Source organism: Microtus oregoni, unplaced genomic scaffold (genome assembly GCF_018167655.1).
Source record: "Microtus oregoni isolate MIOR12 unplaced genomic scaffold, Mior012 000007F_ref0000211, whole genome shotgun sequence".
NCBI lineage: Eukaryota > Metazoa > Chordata > Mammalia > Rodentia > Cricetidae > Microtus > Microtus oregoni.
The window spans coordinates 35,038,510-35,064,680 of NW_024543066.1; the positions used below are offsets into that span (position 1 = coordinate 35,038,510).

Genomic DNA, 26,171 nt, shown 5'->3' on the forward strand with positions numbered 1-26,171 from the left:
GAACTTAGCCTTGTGCAAGCCCTCAAACACTGGAGTAGCCAAGCATTCATTTAAGATCCAGTGCGGGGCTGAGGCCAGCAAGCAGGCCAGCACAAAGCTTCCCGCTCCGGGCCCTTCCTGCAGAGGAAGAAGCCAGAGCGAGGAGTGGGATCCAGGCCCACTTCCTGTCCGGCTGCGCGGGCACCGCCTCCTCTCAGTGCCGGAGGACAGGGCTTCTATTCCCGCGTCTCAGCAAGGGTCACCCCTGTGTACCCCGGCCGAAACCGCAACCTGGGCACGACCGGAGGGTTAAGTGCTCCTGGCTCGCTCAGGGGGCGTGGTCGGCGGCGCCCGCTGCTCGGGCTTGGGGGCGGGACGGACGGAGGACGGGGGCGTGGTTGGAGCGCGCGCCTTTGCGGCCCGGGGGCGGGGCGGTCGGAGGAAGGGGGCGTGGCCAGAGGTCCGCGCCTGTGCGGCCGCGGCGGGGAACGGGCTGTGGCCAGGGGCGGTTCCGGGCGGTAGGCCGGGGGCGGGGCGGTCGGAGGAAGGGGGCGGGGCCCGAAGTTGTTCCGCGCTGGGCAGCGGGGCTGGCGGGCGGACCGGGCCGGGCCGGAGGAGAAGTTTTCGCTGCGGCTGCTGAGCGAGGGTGCGGGCCCCCGCAAGCAGTGCACGCCCGCTGCCATGGCTTTCCGTAGGAGGACGAAAAGTTACCCGCTCTTCAGCCAGGAGTTCGTCATCCACAACCATGCAGACATCGGCTTCTGCTTGGTGCTCTGCGTCCTCATCGGGCTTATGTTTGAGGTGAGTAGAGCGGGGAGGGGTATTGCAGGGGCAGGCGGTCCCATCTCCAGGACACCGCGGTGAAGACAGGGATTCCCTGGCCTCATCTGGCCTGGAGCGTGCCTGGCTGTCCCGCACGTTATCTGCACCTCTGGCTTTGTGCACGGTATCCACCCTGGCCTGGACCTAGGACATGATGGACAAGCACCCCTAGCTTCTGGCTGTTCGGGCCATGCCATGCTCTGTCGCCCCCTTGGGCACCCATGGTACCCTGCAACTGTCTTTCTGCATCTCTGAAACCCACGCCTGGCCTCGAACCAATCGCAGCGCTGCTTTCTTGGCCCCAGGACTGGGATTTCCTTTCTGGCGTCCTGGTGCCAAGCTGGGAGACTCCCAGACCCACAGTAATTGCACAATTCCCCCCTCCTCCCAAGTAGGGGCCGCCAGATCATCTAGGTTCTTCCAGTAGGAGGGACCCTAACCCTTCACCTTTTCTGTGGCTTTCTGGGCGTTCTTCATCCTAACCTCTGGAGCTTGCTCCAGGTGTTCACATGTGGACCTGGCTCCATTCCAGTGGGGGTCTTCTACAACCTACCTCTCTTTAATTATGACCTAAAGCGTTAGTTTTAAGATATCCTTTGGCACTTTGGTCTGTTGGTCTCTCCTTGTGGATGGATGTGTGAATTAGACCCAGAACCTCATCTCCCTTTTCAGGTTCGAGGAGAGGGGCGGGGATACCCTCTGCTTTTAGGTGAAAGGTGATTCTCTTGTAGCCTCAGGCGAATGGGGTGGGAGCAGAGAACGGAACTCTACGCCTACAGCAGCAGTGTGCTGGTGTAGGCCTCAGAACTGTCTGTAAATCAAGGGGTCAGAATCCAAGGGGCTGGTGGTCCCTACTACAGAGTGGGAAAAACGATGATACTGAAAAGTGGGAAGGACTGGAGGACACAGAGTATGGGTTTGCTGTGGTGTGTGTGTGTGTGTGTGTGTGTGTGTGTATGTGTGTGTGTGTATGTGTGTGTATGTGAGTGTGTATGTGTGTATGTGTGTCTGTGTGTGTATGTGTGTATGTGTGTGTGTGTATGTGTGTATGTGTGTGTATGTGTGTGTATGTGTGTGTTTATGTGTGTGTGTGTATGTGTGTGTGTGTGGTGTGGTGTGGTGTGTGTGTGTGTGATGTGATACACTCCCTCACTCTCACTCTAGCCTCCTGGTCCCAAAGCTCCTGTCCTCTCTTCGGGGTAAGGTTGCTGATCTGCATTCTGAAGGCTATTAAGAAGCCCTTACCATTTAAAAGTTGCCGGACCATCCCTACAGCTACCCGGGGCTCCCTTCTGTTACTGACACAGGTCCTATTTGGCTGATGAACCTGCTGCCCTCTAGTAGTGGGGGGCCTCTTCTGGTGGCCAGCTCTTGGCTGGATGCATGCCCTTGACCAGGCTGAAGGGTTTGCAGGAGCGAAGCTGTGACTGGGGTCCACACTCTATCAGTAATGCTATCAATTCACTCTCCCCCCCTTCCCGCCCCTCTCCTTCCCTCCCCTCCCCTCATGTTTCCCTCGAGCTTCTGGAGAAGACTGTTCCATTGAAGACTGATTGCAGCCTCAGTTTCCCCATCATTGAAGAACCCATTAAAAATGGTCTTCCTTACAGCGGTGTAAAGCTTTAGGCCGAGGTTGTATCACCAACAAAAGTCATTCCTCCGTATCAGTGAGAGAATCTGTTTCTTGCTCCTGGACCCTTCTTATTATTTAACATAGTGGCTTATTGAGAAAGCAGAGGACCTGCTCTGCTTAGTGTTTGCTTTCTGTCTATTTTGTTGTCCTCCATTCTAAGAGACTTCGCAGGGCCTTGCTCCAGTTCTTAAAGAGTAGGGTTGGAATGACACATGTGTCAATCATAAACCTTGTAGCCATGTGCTCTGCAGCTGGCCACAGCCTCTTGCTTAGTCCATGGCTCTACTATCTGTAGTGTTTGTTAAGATTTTTGGGTTTTCCTGCCTTCGTGTTGTGCAAAAAGAGACGCCTAGTGTTTGCACTCCTGCCTCCTTTGTTCGCTATCTTTAGCCTTGCAGGAAGTCCTTTGCCTTAGGTCTGTGGAATCTGCCACGTCAGGAATTGTCATTGGTAGTACCTGATGGAAGAGAAAGGACCAAGGTGAGAAAAAAAGAAAGCCATTTTCCTTCAAATGGCCTTAGGACAGACTTGGTGGAGATGTCAGTCTTTCCACTGCCCCATCTTTTTCTGTGGTACTTTAGCCCTTTGGGACTCACAGGACAGATGTTTCTTTCAGAAGACGCTTTGAGGACTTAGCACCAGTCTGAGCTGGTTTAGGAGGAAGGGGGCTCTCTCCTGAACCTCCTCTTCAAAGGTTCCTGATCTGTGCCGTATGTGTAGTAGGTCTTCACCGTCCATTCTCACCCACTGACTGTAAAGAGATTGTGTGTGTGTGTGTGTCTGTGTGTGTGTGTGTGTGTGTGTGTGTGTGTAGACATCTAGTAGGAAGGTTTCTCTAGAAGTGAGGACAGAGGGAGCTGTAGGGGAGCAGGGATAAAAGCCATCAGACCCCTGGATTTGAATCTTGGGCCAGGCTAGGGTTCCTTGATTTGGGAAGCTGAAGCAGGAAAGCTGTATTTTAACTCTTCAAATAGAATATGACTTTCGTCATCACCCCCTCCCAAAAGTCCCCTGCCTAGTCTCTGCTGTTTCCTAGACCTCCTCCCCACACTCTGGCAAGCCGCAGACTTCATATCCACATCCACCTTCCCTTGCTAGTCACCTCTACAGCCGTCCTGGGTTTTGATTTCCCTCTCAGGGTCCCCAGGGCTTCAGTTCTGTCTTTAGGGAGATGTTGACGCCAAATTCCTTCCCTTGGGATCACTTCCTTTTGGGAACACATGAAAGACTGTCTGGCCCCTGTTCCTCCAAGCCACACTCCGACGCATTTTTAGTTTAGTTTTGGGTTGTCTTATTTCCAAAGCAGGGGCAGCTTCTTCCCCATCCCAGGTTTTGTCCCATCTCATGTCTGTTTGGAGTAGAGCTGTTCTGTGCAGCCGCTGCACTTGGCTAAAAAATGTCAGGAATGTGGAACTTTATCCCCCCCCCCCCTTCCTTTCCAGCTTTCTCTTTCTTAACTCTGCTTCGGGTGCTAGAGGCCGTTTTCTTCTCCACAGTTCGGACTTTCTTAGGTGGAGTGTGGTTCTTCAGGGTGTGGGTGGCCAGTTGGGATGTGTGGATAAGTCAGATTTGAAAGGAGCCACCCCTCCCCTCCCCTTTGCTTCCAGTGCCCCGTGCCACGTTTCTAACCTGAAACAAGCAGGGAAAGAGGACAACTCTTTCATTAGTGACCGGAGAATGAGGAGTAGGGGCGCCTGGAGCAGAGGAAGCAATTTCTGTACCACCTTGAAACTGTCATCTCAAGACAGAAACTAGTTTCTTCTTCGGTTTCTGCAGCTGCAGGGGAAATGTTTCTGAGGTTCTAAGAACATTTGTCGGTTTCGTGTTTGGTGTTTGTATCGGCCGTGATGAAGATGGAAGGGTTTAGGATGCAAAGGAGTTTGGGAATGGTAGCTAGGTTGGGCTTTTAAACTTATTTCTGAGGCAGGTGTGGGAGGTGGTTCCTTTCTCCCAGGAACTGCTTTCTTCCCTGTTCCCGACCCCATGGCAGACTTGTCAGGAAGAAGTATCTGCAGTACATATAATGGAAGCCCATTGCAGGTGTCATAAGTGTTTGGACTGGGGCGGGGCGTGGGTCTGTGGCACCAGTTCATACTCATGGACGTACCTGTGGGTGTCACAGCCTGCAACCAGACAGGCAGTCCTGTCTCCTGATGCTAGGTGAAAAGAAACGTTATGCATTGTGAAAAGATTCTTCTCAGTTAATAGAAGCATGTTAGTGGCTCATAGGTACACCTGTGGATGTCAGGTCTGTTTTCTTTCCTTTTTTTTTTTTTTTCTAATTTCTAATGCACTTTTGGAGATGTTACTTTGTCAGTTTTTATAATTTCTGACTTTTGCCTCCAGTCCAGGAGCTTGAAACAGCAGTCTGCTAGGGATGCTCAAGGCCCCCAGGATTCTCTCATTCTCATGGGTGCCTTGCTTGGGTGAATTTCTGTATGTGGAACTCAGTGATTCGAGCAACAGACCAGAAGCTTGGTGTTTGAGCTTTTCTTGATCAGGATTCCAGTTTAACCCTCGCCTATGGGATGAAGGGGAATATTTATTTTTCTTCCCTTGGCAAAAGTGAAGGACGGTATTGGTCAGCTGGTGAAATTTTGACCTCAAGTACGAGATGAAGACTGATATGTTAAAGATCCCCCAGCACAGGGGTGCTTCCCCGATTCGTCCACAGTCACACGGGTCACCGTTGGCTCTCAGGGTCTGCTTTCTGCTCCTAGACCTCTCATTTAGGGCCCTGGCTCTGTGTCATTGTAGGAATGACGCATTTTGAGATAGATACCTTTCTCCTAAATTCTCCCATTCAAATGACTGTCCCTGGGTCCCCTAATTCCCCCTTTCCCAAAGGTTCCCTGGGCTGTGGCTGTGCCACACACAACACGTTTTTCCTCTCGGACATTTGTCTACTTAGAACACAGGGTGTGGATTCCAGGGGGTCTCGGTGCTGCCAGAGTCAGCTCTGGAGCAATCAAGACTACAAGGAAACCACCCTGGAAGCTAAAGAGGTGTCTCTTCTCTTGTCTCTGTCCTGTGAACCCCCAGTGGCTTCTTTCTCAGAGCCCCTATCCAGGCTGGTCACAGCAGAGCGACTCAGTCCCGACTGTTTGTGGAATAACATGTGTTGCTATGGTGAAAGCTTCCCTCTGGCCTGGCAGGCATGGCTTTTTTTTTTCTGTGCTTCGTTGTGGGCAGGGGCCCCAGAAAGCATCCTGTGGTATAGCTGATGTACCTCTCAATCCAAGCTCCTGATAAGGGATGAAGCCAGAGGTCTGATAAGAGTGGATTAGGATTCCCACACGGCAGAAACGCTTTCTAATGGGCCACTGTGCTATTAGCTAGCCTTGGTGGGAAACTCTGCTGATCCTATCTCTTAACCTTCTTATCCAGTGCTGTGGATCTGGTATCCATTGGTACCTAATGGTTTAAGAAAGGAGGGGCTGGGGTGGGGAAGAAAGCAGCAAAAACTACAAATAGGGCTCCCAGGCAGGTCTTCTCCTTTCAGGGGCAGGCCTTTATATCCTCCAAGTACTCAGTTACTTTGCCCTGATTTACCCCCGCTGTCTCAGATGTCCTGCTGTGGAGCAGAACCAGACCCAGCTTTGGCAGAGCTGATTATGTTGTGAGCTAACTGTGTGGTTTAGAGAGCTTTGCAAGGGGTTCTTCTGGATGGTGCAAGTTCACATGGCTTTTCTTGCTTTTGAACAGAGGAAATGGAATCCTGATTGTGAGTTGGGGGTGCCAAGGTGTTGAGCCCCCGGGGTTGTGAGGAGGGCTGCCACATTGCCTCTTGATGTCTTTCATTTGTCTGTAGGAACTGGCAGCGTTTTGCATCTGTGAAATGTTTTACTGGCCTCACGCTGCAACCGGGATGGTTTGTGGGGGTTGTCGCACCCATCCAGAGCCTTGGCTTCTCGAGGAGAGATTTGGCCAATGACCGTGCACTGTAAGTTAGAGCCAGAGCCAAAATAAGAACTCAGCAGTTTAGAACTCAGCTCCGTGGCCTCCTTGAATGGGGTGTCTGGAGTGTAGGCACAGGCAACTTTGTTTTCCTTTGTCTAAATGGATCTGTTTATTACCTGGAAGTAACATCTGTGAGCCATTCCACTGGGAAGCCTTTCTGCCTAGAATGATCATTGAAATTCATATCTCCCTCAAGGAGACTAAAGAAGAACGACCCAAATGTGTGTGTGTGTCCCGTGTGAACACAGAGGAATGAACAAGAGCATTGCCTGCCACTGCCATTATCCAACATCTGTGTGAGATAGGAGGCTTCTGGTTGTAGTTGGCTCACTGACTTATCGTCCTGTTAATCCTGTGGTCATAGCTCAAGGGCACATCGATTTTATGAGTTTCTGTTTTATGAGTTCATGACCTTAGAGGGCAACTTAAGAAATTATCTGCTGTTTACAGAAGGGAAAAATAAGCCCCATCTCCAAAGAGGGTGAGAGATATGTCCCAGACAATTAAAGTAAATGTTTCACAAACCTGGAGCCACACCCAATCCATCTCTGGTGCATCTTCTGTATCTCTGCCCTGAACTCTAGACTCTGTCCTTGAGTGCCAGTCTCTGTGTGAAGTCCTGAAAGTAGCATATGATACTGAAGAGCACTGGGTCCATTCATTTGGCAAATTCCTATTAAATGACAGAGTACCTGTGAGGTGCTTGTGTGTGTTCAGGGAATGCAGAGATAAAGAAGGTCGGGGCCCCGTCCTCAAAAAGGTCACAGTGTGGTACCTTAAAGCTAATGCACTGAGCTGGCCATGGTGGTCGAGGCCAGTGAACCCAGCTGCTTAGGAGGCTGAGTCCAGAATGTTAAGAGATCAAAGCTAACCTGGGCAGCATAGTGAGATCCTGCATTAAAAAGTAGGACATGGGCTGAGATAGAGCTCATTGGTGGAATGCTCGCCTAGCATTCGCAAAGCCCTAGATTCAAACCCGTGGACCACCAGGAAAAAAAAAAATAAAGAAAACTGTGGATGAGAGCCAGGCCTTAAGCTTGATGTGTGTGACAGGTGCAGCCTTAGACTCTTGGGCTCAACCTCAAGCCACTGTGCTTGGTGGAAGAGCACGTATTAAGAACTAGCATCCTGGTGGTGGGCATCAGGGGTTAGGGGAGAAGAGCGAGAACTTGCCAGACACATCTGGGACCCATACATCTGTTACCACTTTGAGCAGGTCATAGGGGCTGCTATCAAAATCCCGTAGGTTTGCGGGCTTTAGAAAGCAGCAATTCTTTATCACTATTTTCAAGTCCAAGTAAATCTAAGACCTTGTTTTGGGGGAAGATCCATTTCCTGGCATGCAGTGGCAAATCTGTATCTTTACATAGCAGAGAGAAGGGAAGGAAGGAAGGAAGGACAGAAAGGGGTGCTTGATTTCTGGGATCTCTGTAGTAAGGACACTAAGCCCATAATGAGGGCTTTGTAATTGTGATTAATTATCCTTCAAAGTCCTACCTCTAAGGCCATCACACTGGGGATAGGTTTTCAGTCTAGGAGTTTTTGGTAGCAGGCATCAAAAGTTCCATCCGTAACAGACTGTGTGTGTGTGGGCGGGGGGAAGGTGTCCCTGTGAGGACATATGTGTGCATGAGTGTGAAGGCCGGAAGCCAACCTGAGTGCCCTCCTCTACTATTCTCTACCTTAGTTTTGGAGTCATGGTCTCTCACTGAACAGTTTAACGATCTGCCTAACATCGCTGACCGGAGAGCTCCAGGATCCAGTTGTTACAGTTACAGAGACTTGCTCCCATGACCAACTCTGATGTGGGTGCTGAAGATCCAAATTTCGGTCCTCATGCTTGTGTGGCGTGGGGGTTACGGACTCACCTGTCGCCCTAACTTGCCGTATGGTGTCTTTAAGATTTTTTTCCAGGATTAGGCGTTCTGCCACTGCGCTACACCCCGCTCTGGGATTTTGTTGTTGTTTATTATTTATTTATTTATTATTTATTTAGAGACAACATCTCCCTCTGTAGCCTTGGTTGGCCTGGAGCTTGCTGTATAGAACAGGCTGACCTCCAACTCGTAGGGAACTACATGCCTGGCTCCCTGCTGTGTTTTGTTGTTGCTTGTTTGTTTGTTTGAGGCAGAGTCTCACCAGTAGCAAGGCTGGCCTTAAACTCAAGGGTGTCCTCTTGTCTCAGCCTCCCAATTACTGGAATTGCAAGCATGAGCCATCATTATCAGTGGGAAGGAACTTCTTAATAAAACTCCTGGATTTTCCAGTCATAGAGTTTTGCTTAATCAGGCCGTTCTACATCTTCATTATAAAGATAGACTCTATCACAGGGAGTGTTTCTTCTTTTTCTTCTTCAGAATTTTTTTTAAAAGAACTTTCTTTTTTTTTTTTTTAACAGGGAATTCTGTTGAGTGGCACACCACCAGTGCTAAGCTCTCTGTGGCTAGGGAAGGAGAAAGACGTGTCCTCCAGGACAGCGGGTAGATACTGATGGAGTTTCTAGGGCTCTCTCCCCAACCCTGTTGACCTCTGCTCCATGAAGGGAAGATCTCTTTAGTTAATCAGCACTTCGTGATTTCTGGTTAGTACCTAGTGTAGTGTCGGAATCTTTACCAAGTGGGTGTTGAGTCAGTGAGAGCATGGTTCATGTTTAAAGGAACCACGGATAACATTAAGAGCAATCTGGGGCCTCTTGGATAGCTAGTCCTTGGGAAAACGAACCTCCCCTCCAGCAATTCTTAGAGTTCTACTGGAAACCCCAAGGTTTGCTCCACAGTGCCCAACTTCCGGCTGACACGAATTCCTCAGACCTCGGAGCAGAGTTGAACTTTGCAGACCCCATACTTCTAGACTTAAGAGTATGTTTTCAACTTGTATTGGTGCTGGATCAACTTCTGACCTCAGTAGGCAAGGGGTAACTTCTCAGCATGGAGTCTGTCACTGTTGTGTGAAATGGAGATGGCGAAGTGGCAAAGAATGTTTGATGGTTGATGGATTGATTTCTTTTTTTGTTCAATAGCAGTTTTGTCTTTAGCTTGGGCAAAAAGTCTAGAGAGTTTTCCTCAGAGATGGATTTGTGGCTAGTGCCCTGTGGAGGCGGGCAGCCGGGAGGTAGGTGTATAGTAGAAGCGATGAACTCTGGGACGTGAAATCTTCCTGTAATTGTTGTGTGATCCCTACAAGACCCTTACTTCTCTGGGCTACACTGGCTTTGTGTGTGTGTGTGGGGGGGGAGGGTGAGGTGAGTGAGTGGGGGTAGGGTAGATTGGCTCCCCTGTAGCTCAGCTGCCTCTTCCTACCATGGACCTGAACAAGGGCAGAGCCTAAACTGCCAGGGAGGAAGAGGAAGGGATTGAAGGAGGAACCTGCCTTCCTCCGCCCACACAGATTGTGACATTATTTAGCTTGAGCACAGCGGTGCCTCTGCTAGATTAAAGCTTCTGCTTCTCTTTTTGATTTGAGCTGGAATCAGTGTCACACTGAAGTTTTGGTTTGACATGTAATTGCAGTGTAGCAGAACTCAGGTAAGGAAGGAGAACGTCCATATTGAAAAGGAATTATAGTCTGATCCCTAACGTGTACTCCCAGGTTGACCAGGGGAGAGCACGGAGTAGCTAGCCTGGTCCCTGCCTGGGCTGACTGCCCAATGCACTTTGCTCGGCAAGGTCCCGTTTTGTCACCCCAGCCCTCTGAGTGTACTCTCTGGGACCTTAGACTTCAAAAACTACTTTTCCAGTTTCATGATAGATTGGTGCCTCGCTCTGTGCGTTTCTGCCCCTCTCTCTGCCTTTTTCTCTACCCCCTGCTCCCACTATTCCCCTTCCCCCCAGTGTTCTAGCTTGACCTTACTTCCCACTTCATCTTTCCTTTTCTTCTCTGACAAGCAGTGGCATGCTTTCTTCCTCACACTATTGGTAGTTTTGATTTTTTTTTTTTTGATATCTCCTTCTGGTCCATGCTAGCCTGAAACCCACTTCTGAGTGCTAGATTACAGATGTGTACTACCGTGCCCTCTGCATCAGTGCTCAATGCTCTTCTGATGCCTGCTTTCAAATAAGAATCAGCCATCCCGTCTGACATTGAATTACTACAGTTTGGGGAACCAGGGAGATGGCTTTCTGTGGGGAAAGGGCCCTTGCTACTGAGCCTAATAACTTGAGTTCAGTCTCTAGAGAAAAATGACTCCTACAAGTTGTCCTGTGACTTACACACACACACACACACACACACACACACACACACTAAATAAATGAATAGATAAATAAATATAATAACAAAATGAAATACCGGAATTTTATTAACCCCAGGTTGTTCACACTTATGCCTATCAAAACAGTAGCCACTTAATTAACTACTGTCATACTTAACTATAAATTAATTCGAAAAAAATCAGTAACGCAGTTTTAGAGAGTATCTGGTTCACAGAATGTGCTCTTGGCTGGTGCTATTTACCACACTGCATTTCTGTTCTCATAGTAACGAGATAGGAAGAGGTCCTTGTGACCTGTCTCCGATAGGAAACTATTAGAGGCTATAGTTTGCAGAGGTCAAGGTCAATCATGGACCTACGGCTAGACTGCCAGAGTTTGCATTCTGCCCTGCCATAGTGGGTAACTTTTTTAACTTTCACATGCTTCATTTTCCTCGTCCTTGACATAGGATTAATCATATGCCATCGAGATATGGGGAGTGCTGGAAGTATTACTATAAATACAGCGCATAAGGCGGGAGGGAGATGCCGCTCCTTGTAAGAGCCCCGTACCTGCTGCTTAGGTTATGACAATCAGAAAGTGCTGGGTGACAGTCAGCTATGTATAACTTCTCTTTGTGGCTGTGTCATCCACTTGGAGCAGAGCCAAGAAACAGGATGCAGATCTGAGCGGATGATGTCCTAAACCCTTGCGAGGAACTCCATACTCCCTGCCCTCCGGATCCAGTTCACATCTCACCTGTAAACCTGAATATGTTTCTTGGTTGATACTATGGTAGGGGTTGAACGCAGGGAACTGTGGATGCTAGCAAGTTCTCTGCCACCAAACCAATGCCCTTCCTAATTACAAATGAATTTCATGTTTGTGGTTGGGTTTCTTCCCCAAGATATCTCAGTACATATTTGCAAATATATTCTAAGTCCTGAAGAAAGAGCCTAGAATATTTTCCAACCTGTGTACAATCATAAAGTTTTTGTTGTTGTTGTTGTTTTTATGAGACAGAGTTTCTTCTAGCTGTCCTGGAACTTGCTTTGTAGACCAGGTTGGCCTTGAACTCACTAAGATCCACCTGCCTCTGTCTCCCAAGCACTGGAATTGCAGGCATGCGCCACCACCGCCCTGCTAGGCATAGGTTTTTATACATCCACAATAACTAATATTGGAGTTTGGAGCCTAGAAATGGTTCTGTTGGAAGTTAGGCAGTCTGGGACAATTCATTTCTAGAGTTCCTAGGAAGCACTAGTTTTATCACATTGAAATAAGAAGTAGAGCTTGTCTACTGCCTAGTTTGCTGTCACACCTCTCCCCTAAATGTGAAAGAAACAGTTTTGGCTTCTTATCACACTCCCTGGGAGAAGTCTGAATTAAGCACTCTTCACCCACCTGACCTCTGTCTCCCTTCCCTCCCTCCTTCTTTCACCCTTTCCTTTCCCCATTCATCACCCCCCCCCCCCCCCCCCCGCGCTGTACCAGGCCCTGAAAGCTGAAAGGGGTGGCAATTTGGGCTTACCAGATTGTGAGGGATCACTTCTCATGCCTTTAGCATTCAGCTGTTCCTTAGCCAGGTGCAACTTGTCCCGTGTCCCTAGCCTCAGGGAAGGGAGTGAGCTGGTTTGGTCCCTCCTGCAATGCTGACTGACTGCTGTTGGTCTCAGTCAGAGTGTCTATTGTTGTGATAAAACACCGTGACCAAAAGCAACTTGGGTAGGAAAGGGTTTATTTCATCTTATAGCTGCTAGTCCATCATCTATGGAAGTCAGGGGAGGAACTCCCCCGAAGCAGGAACCTGAAGGCAGGAGCTGATGCAGAGACCATGGAGGAGTGCTGCCTACTGCTTGCTCTTCATGACTTGCACAGCCTGCTTTCTTACACATCCCAAGACCACCAGCCCAGGGTATGGCACCCCCACAATGATCTGGGCCCTCCCACAACATCAGTCAAGAAAAGGAACACTAAAGGCTTGCCCACGGCTGGTAGGGCATTTTCTCAATTGGGGTTCCCTCTTCTAAAAGGACTTTAGCTTGTGTCAGGTTGACATCAAACTATAGTTTTTGTAAAGCCATCACTTTTGGGTGCTGAGAGCAGAGTGGAAAGGGATGTGTTGTATAGCCACAAAGACATTACCTTTGCCCCTGGAAGGGAGGCAGATTGGAAGCAAACAGTCACATCCATATTGAGCCGCCATATTAGTATTCTGAGTGTAGCCCCAGTAGTGACGAGAACATGGTCATCTACCAGAGAAGATGCTTTGAGAACAGGAAGGAAATATTCCCAATTAAGGAAGGTCAGGAACTAGAGTGGATGTGGAAGGACTTAGGCAGAGGAGCAGTGTGTTTTCATGAAGAGTGGGGCTAAGTGTGGAACCAGCACGCTCAGCCCATGAGTAATGCTGGTTGTTCTGGGGGTAGGATGGAGGGGAGAGAAGATGCCAGGGGGAAGGTGGGCTCGGTCCTAGAGACCTTGGAGGTCATGCCCAGAGTTGAACTCTTATCCTGGAGACAGTCGGGTGTTTTCAGGAGGGCGGTGGTGTGATGAGGTTGCTCTGGGGCTGTGGAGAGAAGCAGGGAGGGTGAGCCTGGACACAGAGCCTGGGAAGGTGGCTGCGGGACTGGTCTGTGTGAGAATTTCCATTTGGGAAATCTTTCTGTGCCGGTCTCTCTGGCCAGGAAGTAAGTTGTAAGAAGTAGCAGGGACGCACATAGCTGGGTGCTCCCTAGTGTTGATTCTCCATGGTCTTTCCCATATGCTTTCTATGACCCAGGCTAATAGCAAGGCTCTAGTGTGGGTGTGGGGTGGGCTTGTGTCGTTGAAACTGTCAGTTACCATACTGATAGAGGTCTTGCTATTTAACAGGAATGTTGCTTCCCAAACATCTGTCTCTCCCACCTTTGCCCCACACACCCTGCCTTCTAATCTCATCCTTAGCTCCTCCCCCCCACACCCTTTCTTTGATTCTTATTAGCACCTGCTTCTCCATTAGTGCTCCCCTTCAGACCTCATCAAACACCTCTGCTTAGGACTCTGTCCTGGCCTTTCTTTTATGGAACTCATTCCTCCTGTAGGCCAATTTTGCTGTTTCTTACCCAGTTAGCCAGGCTTAGAGGAGCATCTGCTGTCTACCGAGAGTTCTCTGGGCTGGAGATAAAACATGAATAGAGCAGGTGGGGGTTTGACAAGGTTATGGGCATCTTGTGTATATGAGGTACAGTAATGAAGGGAGCCCACCCCAATAGTTTATATTTAAAAAGAGGCGCTTATCTAGGCCTAAAGCATGTTGGCTAGGCACACTTGTTATGGGAAGCAATGGGTATACAAATTCTCAAAAATATGCACTGGGGTATTTGTTATCCTCTAGAACGGGTCTTGCTTTGAAGTTGAAGCTGACCTTGAACACACGGCCCTCCTCCCTCAGCCTCCCAGCGCTGGGATCACAGGTGTGTGCAGCACACCCTGCTTTCGGGGTGTGCATGAATGGAAACCCTAAGAAAGGATGCAGTGAGAGATGAGTCAGCTGTGTCTGCACTGCAGACCATAAAGGCCCCTGGGCCAAAGGCCCAGATCTAGCTGTAACAGGGAGCCATTAAAACAGTAGGGTGGTGTGGGTCCTTGCCCTTGCTAGGCCTCTCCCGCAGCAAGGGAAGGAAGTGTTTCGTTCACCGTGCCCCCAGTACTGTGCCCATAGGAAGGAGGTGGGAGTTTACTGAGGTGGTCTCTCGTGTTCTTTCTGTCACCGATGGCCATTTCAAGCTTGTCTCTCCATGCTCTCAGGTAACCAGTTAGAGGTGCTTTGAGAACCTTGAGAGTCTCTGGCTACTTACAGTCACAGACCCCGGGAGCTTGAAGTCTTAGCTTTCAAAGGCCAGGGGGCTGGGGCTTTCAGTAGATACCATTCGGTAGTTCGCTGATGACTCAGAAACAGAACTGTACCCCAACACCTGTTCTCATCCATCTCTCCTCCTCCCCCATTAAGAACCATTTTTGCTATTTTTGGTGTTTCATGTTCGGTTATTTATGACAGTGTAAGGCAGCCGTAAAAATGTTCTATAGGACCAGCAAGACTGCTCGTTGAGTAGAGGTACTTTCCACACAAGTCTGATGGCCTGAGTTCAGTCCCTGGAACCCACACAAGGGTGGAAGGAGAGAACTGGCTGCAGAAAGCTGATCTCTGACTTCAACATGGATGCTGTTGTGAACCCATGTGCCACTTGAATATATAGGCATGCACACACACAAATAACAACAATAACAATACTATTAAGAATAACAATAATGATGAAAAATATGTTATCAGCTCAGCGTATCAGTACCTGTGCACATATCTATAAGTACATATATTGTTGTATCCTTTATGGTGCACAGCAAGACAAAATTATCTAAATTGATTTGCACCCAGTGTTTCCTTTATGTCTGGGAAGACTTCCTATGAGTGCAAAGACTTTGCTTATTCATATGGTAGGGCAGATGATAGTCTTTCATTGCACAATTTACCTGCGTGCATTCACTGGGCTCCCTTCTGATGGACACATGGATTTGTTTCCCGTCTTTCACCCATATAAGCTGTGCTACAGAGAATGTGTGGGCATGTGCTTCACTTTGCTCCTGTGTGGAAATACCTGTCAGGGTGTTTCGTAGAGAGGGCACTTGGCTTAAAGTATAAATGCACTTGTAGTTTTGAGAGGTGGTGGCATTTTCCCCTGTCTTTTTAATGCTCTGCTCAGATCCACTCACTGGTCATTTAGCTATGTGACAGTGTGTAGTCGTAGACAGTTAGACAAGGAGAGCTCTGCCCATTTCCATAGCGAACTGTTTGCTGTTGCATTCACGTTCTCACCATCAAGCAGAGCCCTGAATACGTAACAGCAACCACAACAAAAATATATTGAAGTTTTAAAAAACTGTACTACTTCGTGCCTTTGGATAAGGGAGCTGTTTCCTAGTGAATTTCTTTTAAAATTTTCAAAATGTATTTTTCTTTCTTCTCGAGGTTTTCATACATTTGTATAATGAAATATGATCTTATCTACTGCCATTTCTCTTCTCCAACTCTATCCTGGTCCCCACTCAGCATGTCCTTCTCCCACCATCTCTTTTTAAAAGTAACCCACTAGGTTCAGTTAGTGCTGCCCATACGTGCATAGTGTGGAGCCATCCATGGGAGCGTTGGAAACCAACCTACCAGTGGTCACAGTGACACAAAAGAATGACCCCCAGCCATCCTCCCCAGCCATCCCACCCCTCCCACTGACTTCCTTGAACATCTCCCCGTTGTTTCTCTTGCTCTGGCCCTCCACAGTCTCCTCATGACCAAGTCCGCTCCCTCTGCAGCTGTTTGTCCTTCCTCACACTCCACAGGCCTTTTCTGGAAAAGCCTTCGTTTCCCCCTGGGCTTCCTCAGCTCCCAAGTTCCCTGTGCTTCCCTTCTGATGACACCACCTCTGGGTGACACCTCTTTGTCCCACTTGACTGGCAGTCCCTGGAAGATCGACATGTCTGTGGCAGAGCCTCCGGCTGCAATCATATCGTGTTCCACAATTAAGTGGTGAGTTAGGATTACCAGCTGATAAATACCTTTTCGGAAACTTTTGCCTGAATTTTAAATTATGACACAACCCACCGTCCGTTTACTGTTCTGATGTCAACAGGCCAGTGCTTCTCAGAGCATTCGCCAGTTTTTCCCGACACGCATTATCACAGCCCAGAAGGCTGCCGCATCCCCCAAGAAACGTTAGCATGCATTTCTCACCGCTGCCTCCCACCCCGTCACCACCCCAGAAACCACTAATCCTTCTCTGGACTTGCCTGTTCTGAACATTTCATATAAATACAATCATACAACATATGGCCTTCATGTCTGGCTTTTATTTAGCATTGTGTTTTTGAGATTTAGGCAGCTGTAGCATGTATTAGTACTTCATTCGTGTTGCGCCTGACTCGTTCCATGGTATGGAGATAGCGTGTTTGGTTAACCTGCATGTCGGGTGATCGACATTTGAGTTGTTTCTGCTCTTTCGAGTTTTGAATGATGCCCCTCTGAGCACTCCTATGTAAGCGTTTGTGTAGATAGCGTGTGTTCACTTCTCCTGAGTATATTCCTATGAGTGGAATCGCTGGGTCAGTGAATAATTTCCGTGTAGGCAAGGAGCCAGGGCTGAAAGGATATTGAACAGTTTGTCCTTTGAATTCAAGAGTTTTTTTTGTAATCTCCAGTCCAGTATTGTGCATATTGCCCATTATTCTGCCTTCACACGGCAGCTATTGAAGTTATACTTGACGGACTGTAGGAATTCACAGGCAGATGTCTGAATTCATACGACACTGTTTCCTGCTTCCCAGGCAGGCTGTGCTTTGCTGACTATGGAGATGACAAACGCCTATCTTGCCCTGATACTATGATTCATTCCAAACCACCAAATACCCATCTGTGTTGAACCACTTAGTAGGTTATGGCTACAGCCATGCAGGGGAACGCTATAGCTGTTTAAAACAGGATGAAGCCATGCTTTATGTATGGTCATGGACTGATGCCTGTGAACTAGATTAGCATGTATAGTATCAGCCCATTTTAATACAAAATGTATGTTTATGTCTGCAGAAGCAAAGCCAGAAAGGGTTGAAACAGACTGTCAATGTTGATTTTGCTTCCAGGAAGAAAGACTAAAGAAAACTTTTTAGCTTGCATGGGTATATTTCTCTTTTTAAAAAAGGTCCCTCAGCCTCACTCCCCAGTACGTGTGTACAGCTTTTAAATTGATTTGACATCCCCAAGTTTTTTTGGGGGAAACAAAACACTTTAAACAAAGCTCTATCAGAGCTGGGCGGTGGTGGCATACACCTTTAATCCCATCACTCAGGAGGCAGAGGCAGGCAGATCTCTGTGAGTTCGAGGCCAGCCTGGTCTACAGGAGCTAGTTCCAGGACAGGCTCCAAAGCTACAGAGAAACCCTGTCTCAAAAAATAAATAAATAAATAAATAAATAAAAAAATCCTATCTGAAGCACCAGGCATCAATGTAAGGTGTGGGCTCCATTGTGAACTGTATCTGGGGGCCGTCCATTCACGGCAAACATTGACTCATCAATTCCCAGAGGGGAGAGAAGAGAGAGCTTCTAGGCTGGAGCCTGCAGGAAGTCTTCCTAAAAGACATTGGGGTTAGGACTGGCCCTCAGAGGATGGGGGCCTATGTGTGGCAACTGACAGTTGTAGAATTGGAGGGTACCACACATGCATTGTGTTTGCTTCCCTGAGCACTGTAATAGGCCCTTTGCCTCTATTCTCCTATCTGGTCTTCGCAGCCATCCCAGGCTGTAGTTGTTATTACTCTTGTTATACGCAGGGGTGACCAAAGGGTTAGAAAGTGAAGTTGACCCGCTGACTCGCATTGCTCGTAAATCCTTGAGCCAGAATTGGAAGCCTCATGTCTGAATTCTCAGCACTGTCCTGTGCTCCGTTTTAAACAGGAGATTGAAGCCCATAAAATGCCGTGCACTGGCCCCTAGTTTGGAAGCATATGGAGCTAAAGGAGTTTTCCCAGAAACCTGTTGTTTCTATTACATGTGTGATTCCTTGGAAGTTCCCAGGATGGGCCAAAGGGCTTGGTAGGTTCTAGTCAGAAAGGCATGTGGAGTCTCTTGGAGATTCACTCGTCATAGGGATTTGTGAATTGTTTGGGGCTTTGGAGCTTTTGTTTTGAGGCAGGATCTCGTGTAGCCCAGGCTGGCTCTAAACTTCCTATATAGCTGAGGCATTGAGCTCCCAGTCACTGGCCTCCACCTCTTAGGGCTAATATGATAGGCATCCATATTCTTCTCAGACTTGAGTGACCATCTCTCTTCAAGTGGTATGAGGTGGCTTTTGACAGGTTTCCCTTCCTGGATGGCCTCTTTGTAGCAGGTGCTGGACCACTGAACAAGCTGAGTGGTCAGCGCTTGCTCATCTGTACAAATCTGTACTCATGTCAATAAACGAATGTCAGTTGGCGTTGGTCTGGTGGAAGTTGAAACCCAGAGTCTTGGGGTAAGTGAGGGAGGGTAGTTTTGGGCTGTCTGTCTAGCCTTCTGTATGTTTTATTGGATCGTCCCGCTTTAGGTCATGTGGGAGAGAACCCGCTCGTGACATTTTGTTTGCATAGACCATGATTCATTGTTGATCAGTTACTTAATTGATTTTTCTGTAGAGCCTAAATTCTTCAACCTACAGTACCAAATTTGATTCAGGCAACCACTTCTTCCTCCCCGACTTTCCCCTCCTCCATTTTCATCATAATATGTATCGATATGTTCTAAAAGAGAATGTAGGAATATATATGTATATCATATATAATGAAATATATAATATATAATACATATGAAATAAGTCAGCCATATTGGCCATTTTGAGGTATAGTTACATCGTTCTGAGTATAGTCATAGGATACAGTCAGTCTCCAAAACTGTCCTCATTGGTTTCTCAGGTTTATTGAACACCATCCTAGGCTATGGTGAAGACAGACATCCTGCTGGGTGTGACGGTGCACACTTGTAAACCCAGCAGGTGGGAAAAAGAGGTAGGAGGGTTACTGTGAGTTTGAGGGGAGCCTAGGCTACATAGCAAGTTCCAAACAACAACAACAACAAGCAAGCAAGCAAACAACAACAATAAAAAAACAGAAAGTAAAAGACCCACTTCTACACAATCCTGGGAGAATGTTCCAGAAGCGGGGTTAGAGTTCAGCATAGCCAGAGAGGTGAAGGGTGACTTAAAGGACTGGATCCTGGGGGATTGTCACCCAGAACTCAGGGATGCCTCTTTTCAGGCTCCCTGTCTAGTGACACAGACTGTCCCTCACCCTCTCACTCTCTGGAGGAATTGCAGTTTGTGCTCTGTGGAGCTGAGGGCTATCACCAAGTCTGCAGAATGGCCCGTGTAACTGTCAGGAACTTTGCTCTGTAGCTGTGCCCATGTGGCCTACGATGGGGGCAGGGCAGAAGGACAGCTCTGCCAAAACCAGAACTTTACCAAACCCCAAATCAACGGTTTGCCCAAATATAGTGTCCTGGACCTTCAGTCATGATGCTTAAGCTAAATATACTGTCTTTCTGTTTGGAGGCCCGGCTTCCTCCAAGAATGGCTGCTGTAATTATTATAGAGTGCCTTTCTCAATTTGTCTTGGAATAGTGTCCATGGTGATGTGGCCCAAGTTGTGCAGACAAGGACCACGTGTAAGACTAAAGTAGATTAAAGAGGACTGGCTCCAGGTAGCCTATGGCTTTGTGCTTTTCCACAGTGACCTCTCAGCAGGGATAGACAGTGGTGACATTGGACGGACGTGGTGCGCGGATGGTGCGCAGACCTCCCAGGCAGAAGGGGGGTGTTACTATGGAGGCTGTCTTGCAAGCTCATTCCCCAGGAGAGTCAGCCTCGAGTCCCAATTGATTTCTCTGTGGTTATGCACTTTGAGCCTCTAGTTCGTGTTGCCATCTTGTGTTAGGCTTATAAACGTGGGGTTCGTATGTACACAGTGCCACTGCTGACTGAATCCAGAGCCCTTGCTTTTCTGCTACTCCCTCTTTTAAGGAGACACCTTGGTTAAGTCACTTAATTGGGCCATTTTCTTCTCAGTAAAAGGGACTGAAACTACAAAAGGACTTGTACTGCCTCACTGAGATCTCCGCAGGGGCAGGAACGCTTGTGTAGAGCTCTTCGCAGTGCCTGATACACAGTGATGGCTCTGGCCATTGAGGTTTTCATTGTGTATAATAACTGATTCCATGAGTGTTGCCTCTATAGCTAAGCTGCTCTTTTTCTGCATGTTTTATTTTCCTATTGAAGACAAGATCTTGCTACATAGCCCTTGGCATAGCCTTGGCATGGTACTGGGTAGCCTAAGCTGACCTCAAACTCACAGCTTTCTTCCTGCCTTGGGCTTTCTGTGCTGCTGGCGTGCCTGGCTCTCATTTTCATTTAGATTACCTTCAGCCTGTTCTTCTCAGTGGTCTGCTCCTCCCAGACACACCCTTCACCCCCAGCAGTGCTGGGAGGGCCACTGAAATCGTAATGTGCTGCCTGAGGAGGTCTGCTCCTCGGGCCTGTGGATCCCTTTCCTACCTAGTCCCTGGAACTGAGCTCCCATCTCAGGAGACCTCTCACAAGCGCTTTAGGCCTCAGAGTTACCACTACCCTTTTCCTTTCTCAAGGATCATGTGGCTTTGTCCTGCTGTCTTTCCCACTGGGAAACCACTCTGAGGTTAAATTACACGGGAATCAGCTGCTTGGAGCATCTTGTCCTGAAGCATAACCTAACCACCACAGTGTTCCTTTTTTTTTTTTTTTTTAAATACAAGGGATTTGGCATTTTACAGGGTTCCTATTGTTGAAAGACCTTTTGTTTGTTAATTATGACTTCTGTAAATGGATTTCTTTAAGTTTTTACATACGGTTTAAAAGCAGTTCTGCCACCCCAAGGGGCAGGGTGTTGTTCAGTACATGAGCCCACGGGAGACATTTCCTGATTTAGCTATAGCAGTCAGAAAAAGGCTCAGTTAGGTTGCTTCTTGTTGGAAAAGGGAGGGAACAAAGTTTGGATTCTTGGCAGGGCCATTTACTTGGAGAAGGGCAAGGTGTATGGGACAAAGGCGGGGTGGGGGAGCTGGTACCTGGGGAGGTGGGGAGAGATGAGGGGCAGCGGAGCAGCAGGGAAGAGACTCACACCTTGACCTTGGAGACACCATTCCTGCCTACTCAGAGGTGAAAAATGGATATTCAAAACTGTTGAGTGAGGCCTGTAAGAAAGTGGCAAGAAAAAAACTCAAGATGGGCTTAGGAGTGGAAACCAACTTTTGTGTTGTTATTGTGGAGACAGGGTTTGCCCTTGAACTCCTGACCCTTCTGCCTCCACCTCCACAGTGGTGGACCCTTTACGAGCCACCTCTGGTTTTCTGTGGTGCTGGGAGGGGGGGGTCAAATGTCCCAGAGAGTAAGTGTATAGGGTGGGTGAGGGAAATGGCCTCTGGCAAATTTTAACCTTTTAAAACAGGAATTGTGGGCCAGCAAGGTGGCTCCTGCTCAGTGGGTAAAGGTGCTTGCCACCAAGATTGGTGATATGAGTTTGATCCAAGAAACCCACATGGCAGAAGAAAAGAACTTACCTCATAGGTCCTCTGACATTGACACACACATATACAATAAATAAGTATGTATGTGTGTGTATATATATATTCAATACATTATAAAATAATATAATTATAATTAATATATTGGTAATATAATGTTGTACTATATGTTATTATATATTATTAATAACATTTTAATAGTATGTTACATATACTATTAATATGTATAATATTAATATATAATTCTATAATAGATGATGTAATACTATTAATATACACTAATAATATAGAATGTTGTATAATATGTGTAACATTATATCTCATATAATGTTATATATTATTAATGTATTAATATGCATAATAATATGTAAATAAACAAACCCAACAATGACTTAATAATTAGTTTATTCGTTGCTGCCTGATGGAGGTTTGGTGGAGTGGGTCTCCCAGTTCAGTTGTTGGTCAAAACTGTGTCCTGGGGTCCCTCTAGCAGGGAGGAAGGGGGAGCTGTGGGTGGGGTTGGCCTAGCCACTCACTTGTGAAACCCAGTGTATGGTGCAAGGGCAGGAGAAGACCAAATCACAGGAAACAAAGCAACAATTTTAAGCAATGAAATGAAACCAGGCATGGTGGCTCACCTTGTAATCCCGTCACACAAGAGACCAAGGCAGGAGGATTTGTGAGTTTAAGGACAGTCTGGACCATGTAGTGAGTTCCAGGCTAGCTTGAGATACAGAGCAAGACCCTATTGAAAGAGAAAAGGGGGAAAAATACACTTTAATTTATACTTGTTGAATGCCTGATGCTATACCCTGCTCTGGCTTTGACCTTCTGAGTCTGCGGCTGCTGATCTCAGCTGTCTTTGTGAGTGTACTCTTTCTGTCTGCACCAAGCAGGCTGAGCAACTCTCCTTTTAGAGTTGGTGAGGGCAGAGTTGGGGTTTGGATGTAAAATCCTGGCTTGTAGCCATTGCACTCGCCATCTCTCTAGGCCCAGAGTACATAAGATGTGAGGTGACCTTGGGGGCTGAGGTCAGTCTGGGAAGAAGGCTTCTAGAGGTGGTGAGGCCAAGGCTAGCCCTCACAAGATAGCCAAGGCAGCTTCTAGAGGTGAGACCAAGGCTAGCCCTCAAATAAAATGTGAGGTGGCCATGGGGGCTGAGGTCAGTCCGGGAAGAAGGCTTCTAGAAGTGAGGCCAAGGCTAGCCCTCATAAGATAGCCAAGGCAGCTTCTAGAGGTGAGACCAAGGCTAGCCCTAACATAAAATGTGAGGTGGCCATGGGGGTTGAGGTCAATATGGGAAGAAGGCTTCTAGAAGTGAGGCCAAGGCTAGCCCTCATGAGAAAGCCAAGGCGGGGCCGGGGGGGGGGGCAAGTACAAGGGAGAGCAGAGAGCTCTTGTTTCAGGCTAGAAAAGATATTCGGAGAATCATTGAAAAATAGTCAGCAGGTTTAACCTGACAAAAACCGTTTCTGCAGCCGGATAGGCTGGGCTAAACCCATCTCTTTATTGCGAGACTTGCCAGCGCCTTTAACGTAGTACTGACGCCTACCTTGTGTCTATACCAAGCATATTCATTGACTCTGGGGAGCATTTCATGGTCCTTTCTAGAACCAGGGCAGTGGTACTGAGTCTGTACAGGGTTGTTATAATCAAGGATAGACACAGAAGGAAGGCATGATGAGCCCTGAGCAGATAAGCTAGTGTCTTTTGCAGGCTGCTAGTGTGTGTGTGTGTGTGTGTGTGTGTCTCCATTAAGGCCCTGGGAGGGGAAAATGGATGCAGTGAAACTGAGAGAGGGGCCATAGAAGTGGCTTAGTGGATAAGGGCATATACTGCTTTACAGAGGACCAGAGTTTCGTCCTCAGCACCCGTGGCTCACAGCTGTCTGTAATTGTCCCTACAGAGGGATCCAAAGCCTCTGGTCTTCCATGGGCACGGGAACTCATATGGGCCTACACACATGTATATGCAAACAAATACCCATGACTGAAAATAAAAATAAAACCTTAAGAAAGAAAGAAACAAAGGAAGAAAAGAAGAAACAAAGAAGCCGTAAAGGGGGGGAAAGCAACAGGGCTTGGGGGAAGGTGGAGGACCAGAGGGCAGTCTGGGTAGGAGCCTGTGTGATGTTGCTTTCTGAGTGCCAGTGCTCTCATGTCTTATGGGAGTTACTGGAACACTGCTTAGGAAATAGCTGGCTAGGGAAGCTAGATTAGGATGTTGCTGGAATAGAGATAGTCAACAGAGCAAGAAATGCAGGGGCTTGACCCCCCTGCCCCTGGAGGGGCATATATGCTCCTGGAAGAATCCACAGAAGCAAAGAGACTCCAGAGAGTGTCCTTAAGAGATGGGGACATCTGGTGTAGAGAGGGAAGTGTCCGGAGGCTGCAAAGAACAGGTGTCCTCGCTGCCTGCTTCCTCTTCTTGCTGATAGAGCTTGTATATGTTATATGTATATATATATATATATATATATATATATATATATATATATATATAGCCTTTTGAGGTGGAGCTGGCTGCAGGTGGCCTTCCCAGCAGGTGTGTTCACACAGTGCCAGGCCAGGATGTACGGGTTTCATCCTGTCCTTGTCCCTCTTAGCATCTGCAGGGCAGTGGGAGGGGTGGTGAGGCTGCTGATTTGCCCACTGAGCTATCTTTTTCTAGCTGTTTGCCCTCTGGGCCTTGCCAAGGCAGCTGAAGTCTCCAAGGCTGGAAGCCAGTGTGGCTGCCTGGGACTGCTGGCTCTCAGTGTGCTCCCCTCTCATCCAGCCTCAGTCGGAGCTGCTGGTGGCCCAGGGCCCTGCTTGTCAGCACGTGGCTTGGGTTTCTATGTTACAGGTCCCAAATTGGGATCGCAGGGGATCAAGTGTGCCCTGTTGTGTGATCATGCTGAGTCTTCCCATGCGGCCAGCTGCAAACTCTTCAAAGGGCTGTGGGTATTTTGTCTGGGAGATGCTGCGGGAGACAGAGACGAGGACAAAGAAGTCCCTTTTCAAACAGCGAAAACAGATGAGGGCAACAGCCTTGGACTCTTGGGGGGGTGGGTGCTCGCGCACATTGGAAGCCCTTCCTCGTTTCCACTTCTACAGCCCCTCTGGCCAGTCCCTGACAACCCCCACAGACCCTGACCGTGTAAATACAGCCTCTGTCTCCCCCTCCTTTAATCTGACCCCTCTTCAGGTCGCCAGCTGGCAGAGAGAGTGGATTCCAAACCCCAGCTGGTGCCAGAGTGTTTACACGGGCGGGAAGCTTGGCAGACGACTTGCCCTCAAGCTACTCAGCTGGAGGAAAAGGTAGAAAGACAACCCCAGCGGGGGCGGTGGCTCACGCCTGGACTCCCAGCAAGGCCAAGCCCAAGAGCTACTGAGAATAGAGGCCAGACCAAGTTACAGAGTAAGGTTCAGGCCAGCAGGAGCTACAGTGCAAGACCCTGTTGCACTGCATCTATGTACACACACCCAAAAGAAGTGAAAGTCATCCCTGAGACTTTTTTTTCAGCCCCCTTCCCTCTCCTCTGTCCACTTTCACCTCTTCCTGTTCTGTCATGAAAAATAAGAGGAGAAAACCTTTGTGAAAGGAAGTGAAGGGCTGGGACGCCCAGTGGCCCCTCACCCCCACCCCAGGCAGCCCTTTATATAGCATCCTCTGAGCACATGAAGGTCCTTGCCTCCTGCTGTGGCAGATCAGATAGTATTTACAAGACATGATTCAGCCATATATAGCCAGTTCCCATTCATGATGGGTGTGGTCTCTCTAAAATAGTAATAAAAGCTCTGTGGCTGAGTGTTAAGCTGGCACTGGGATTTGCTGCCGCAGCCTGAGTTCAACTCTCCGCACCCTACACCTCCTTTCGTCCCCAGAACAGCCCCTGAGACACCCAGAGGCTGCCAGCTCTGGTGGTTCACCGCAAACAGTGTGTGAGCAGCCAGACCCATGGTGTTGTGTAGGGGAAACCATGACAGGAGCTGGTTCTCAGCCTTCAGGCTTTCGGGGATTACTTGATTCCCATGGGACAGGCATTTGTGTCAGGAAGGGAGCTGTCCTGTGGTCCTGCCATCTCATCCAAAGTTCTGCTGACTGGATCCGGTACTCTCGTGTGGTGGTGTGCTGTGTTTTACTTGAGAAACCTGGCTGCAGCAGTAGGCTCCTACCAAGAAACGAGGGGAAGCTGAGGAACAGTGTTGAAAGCACTGTCACTAAGTACTGAGTGGAGGGGAGAAGTGCTAAGAGCAGGAGTGGGGTGTAGGCAGAGACTTCCTGTTTGTTTCTGGGTCACCCTGACCCGAATAATCACACAGAAACTATATTAATTACAATTTCTAGCTAACTCTTACATCTTGAATTAACCCATTTCTATTATTCTGTGTATTGGCTTACCGGGTTAAGTTCCAGCATCTGTCTCCTTTGGCAGCTACATGGTGTCTCTCTGACTCCACCTTCTTTCTCCTCTGTCTCTGCTTGAAATTCCTGCCT

At 48.2% G+C, this 26,171-nt stretch overlaps 1 protein-coding gene across 1 annotated transcript in view; it reads left to right on the forward strand.

Annotated features, from left to right (window-relative positions):
• Window positions 1-590: 590 nt before the first annotated feature.
• Tram2 (translocation associated membrane protein 2) overlaps window positions 591-26,171 on the forward strand; it is a 70,556-nt gene continuing 44,975 nt past the window's right edge. The window contains exon 1 of the mRNA XM_041656333.1: window positions 591-780. Within this exon, the coding sequence (XP_041512267.1) occupies window positions 661-780 (120 nt within the window). The 5' untranslated portion in view covers window positions 591-660. The remainder of the gene's footprint in view (window positions 781-26,171) is intronic.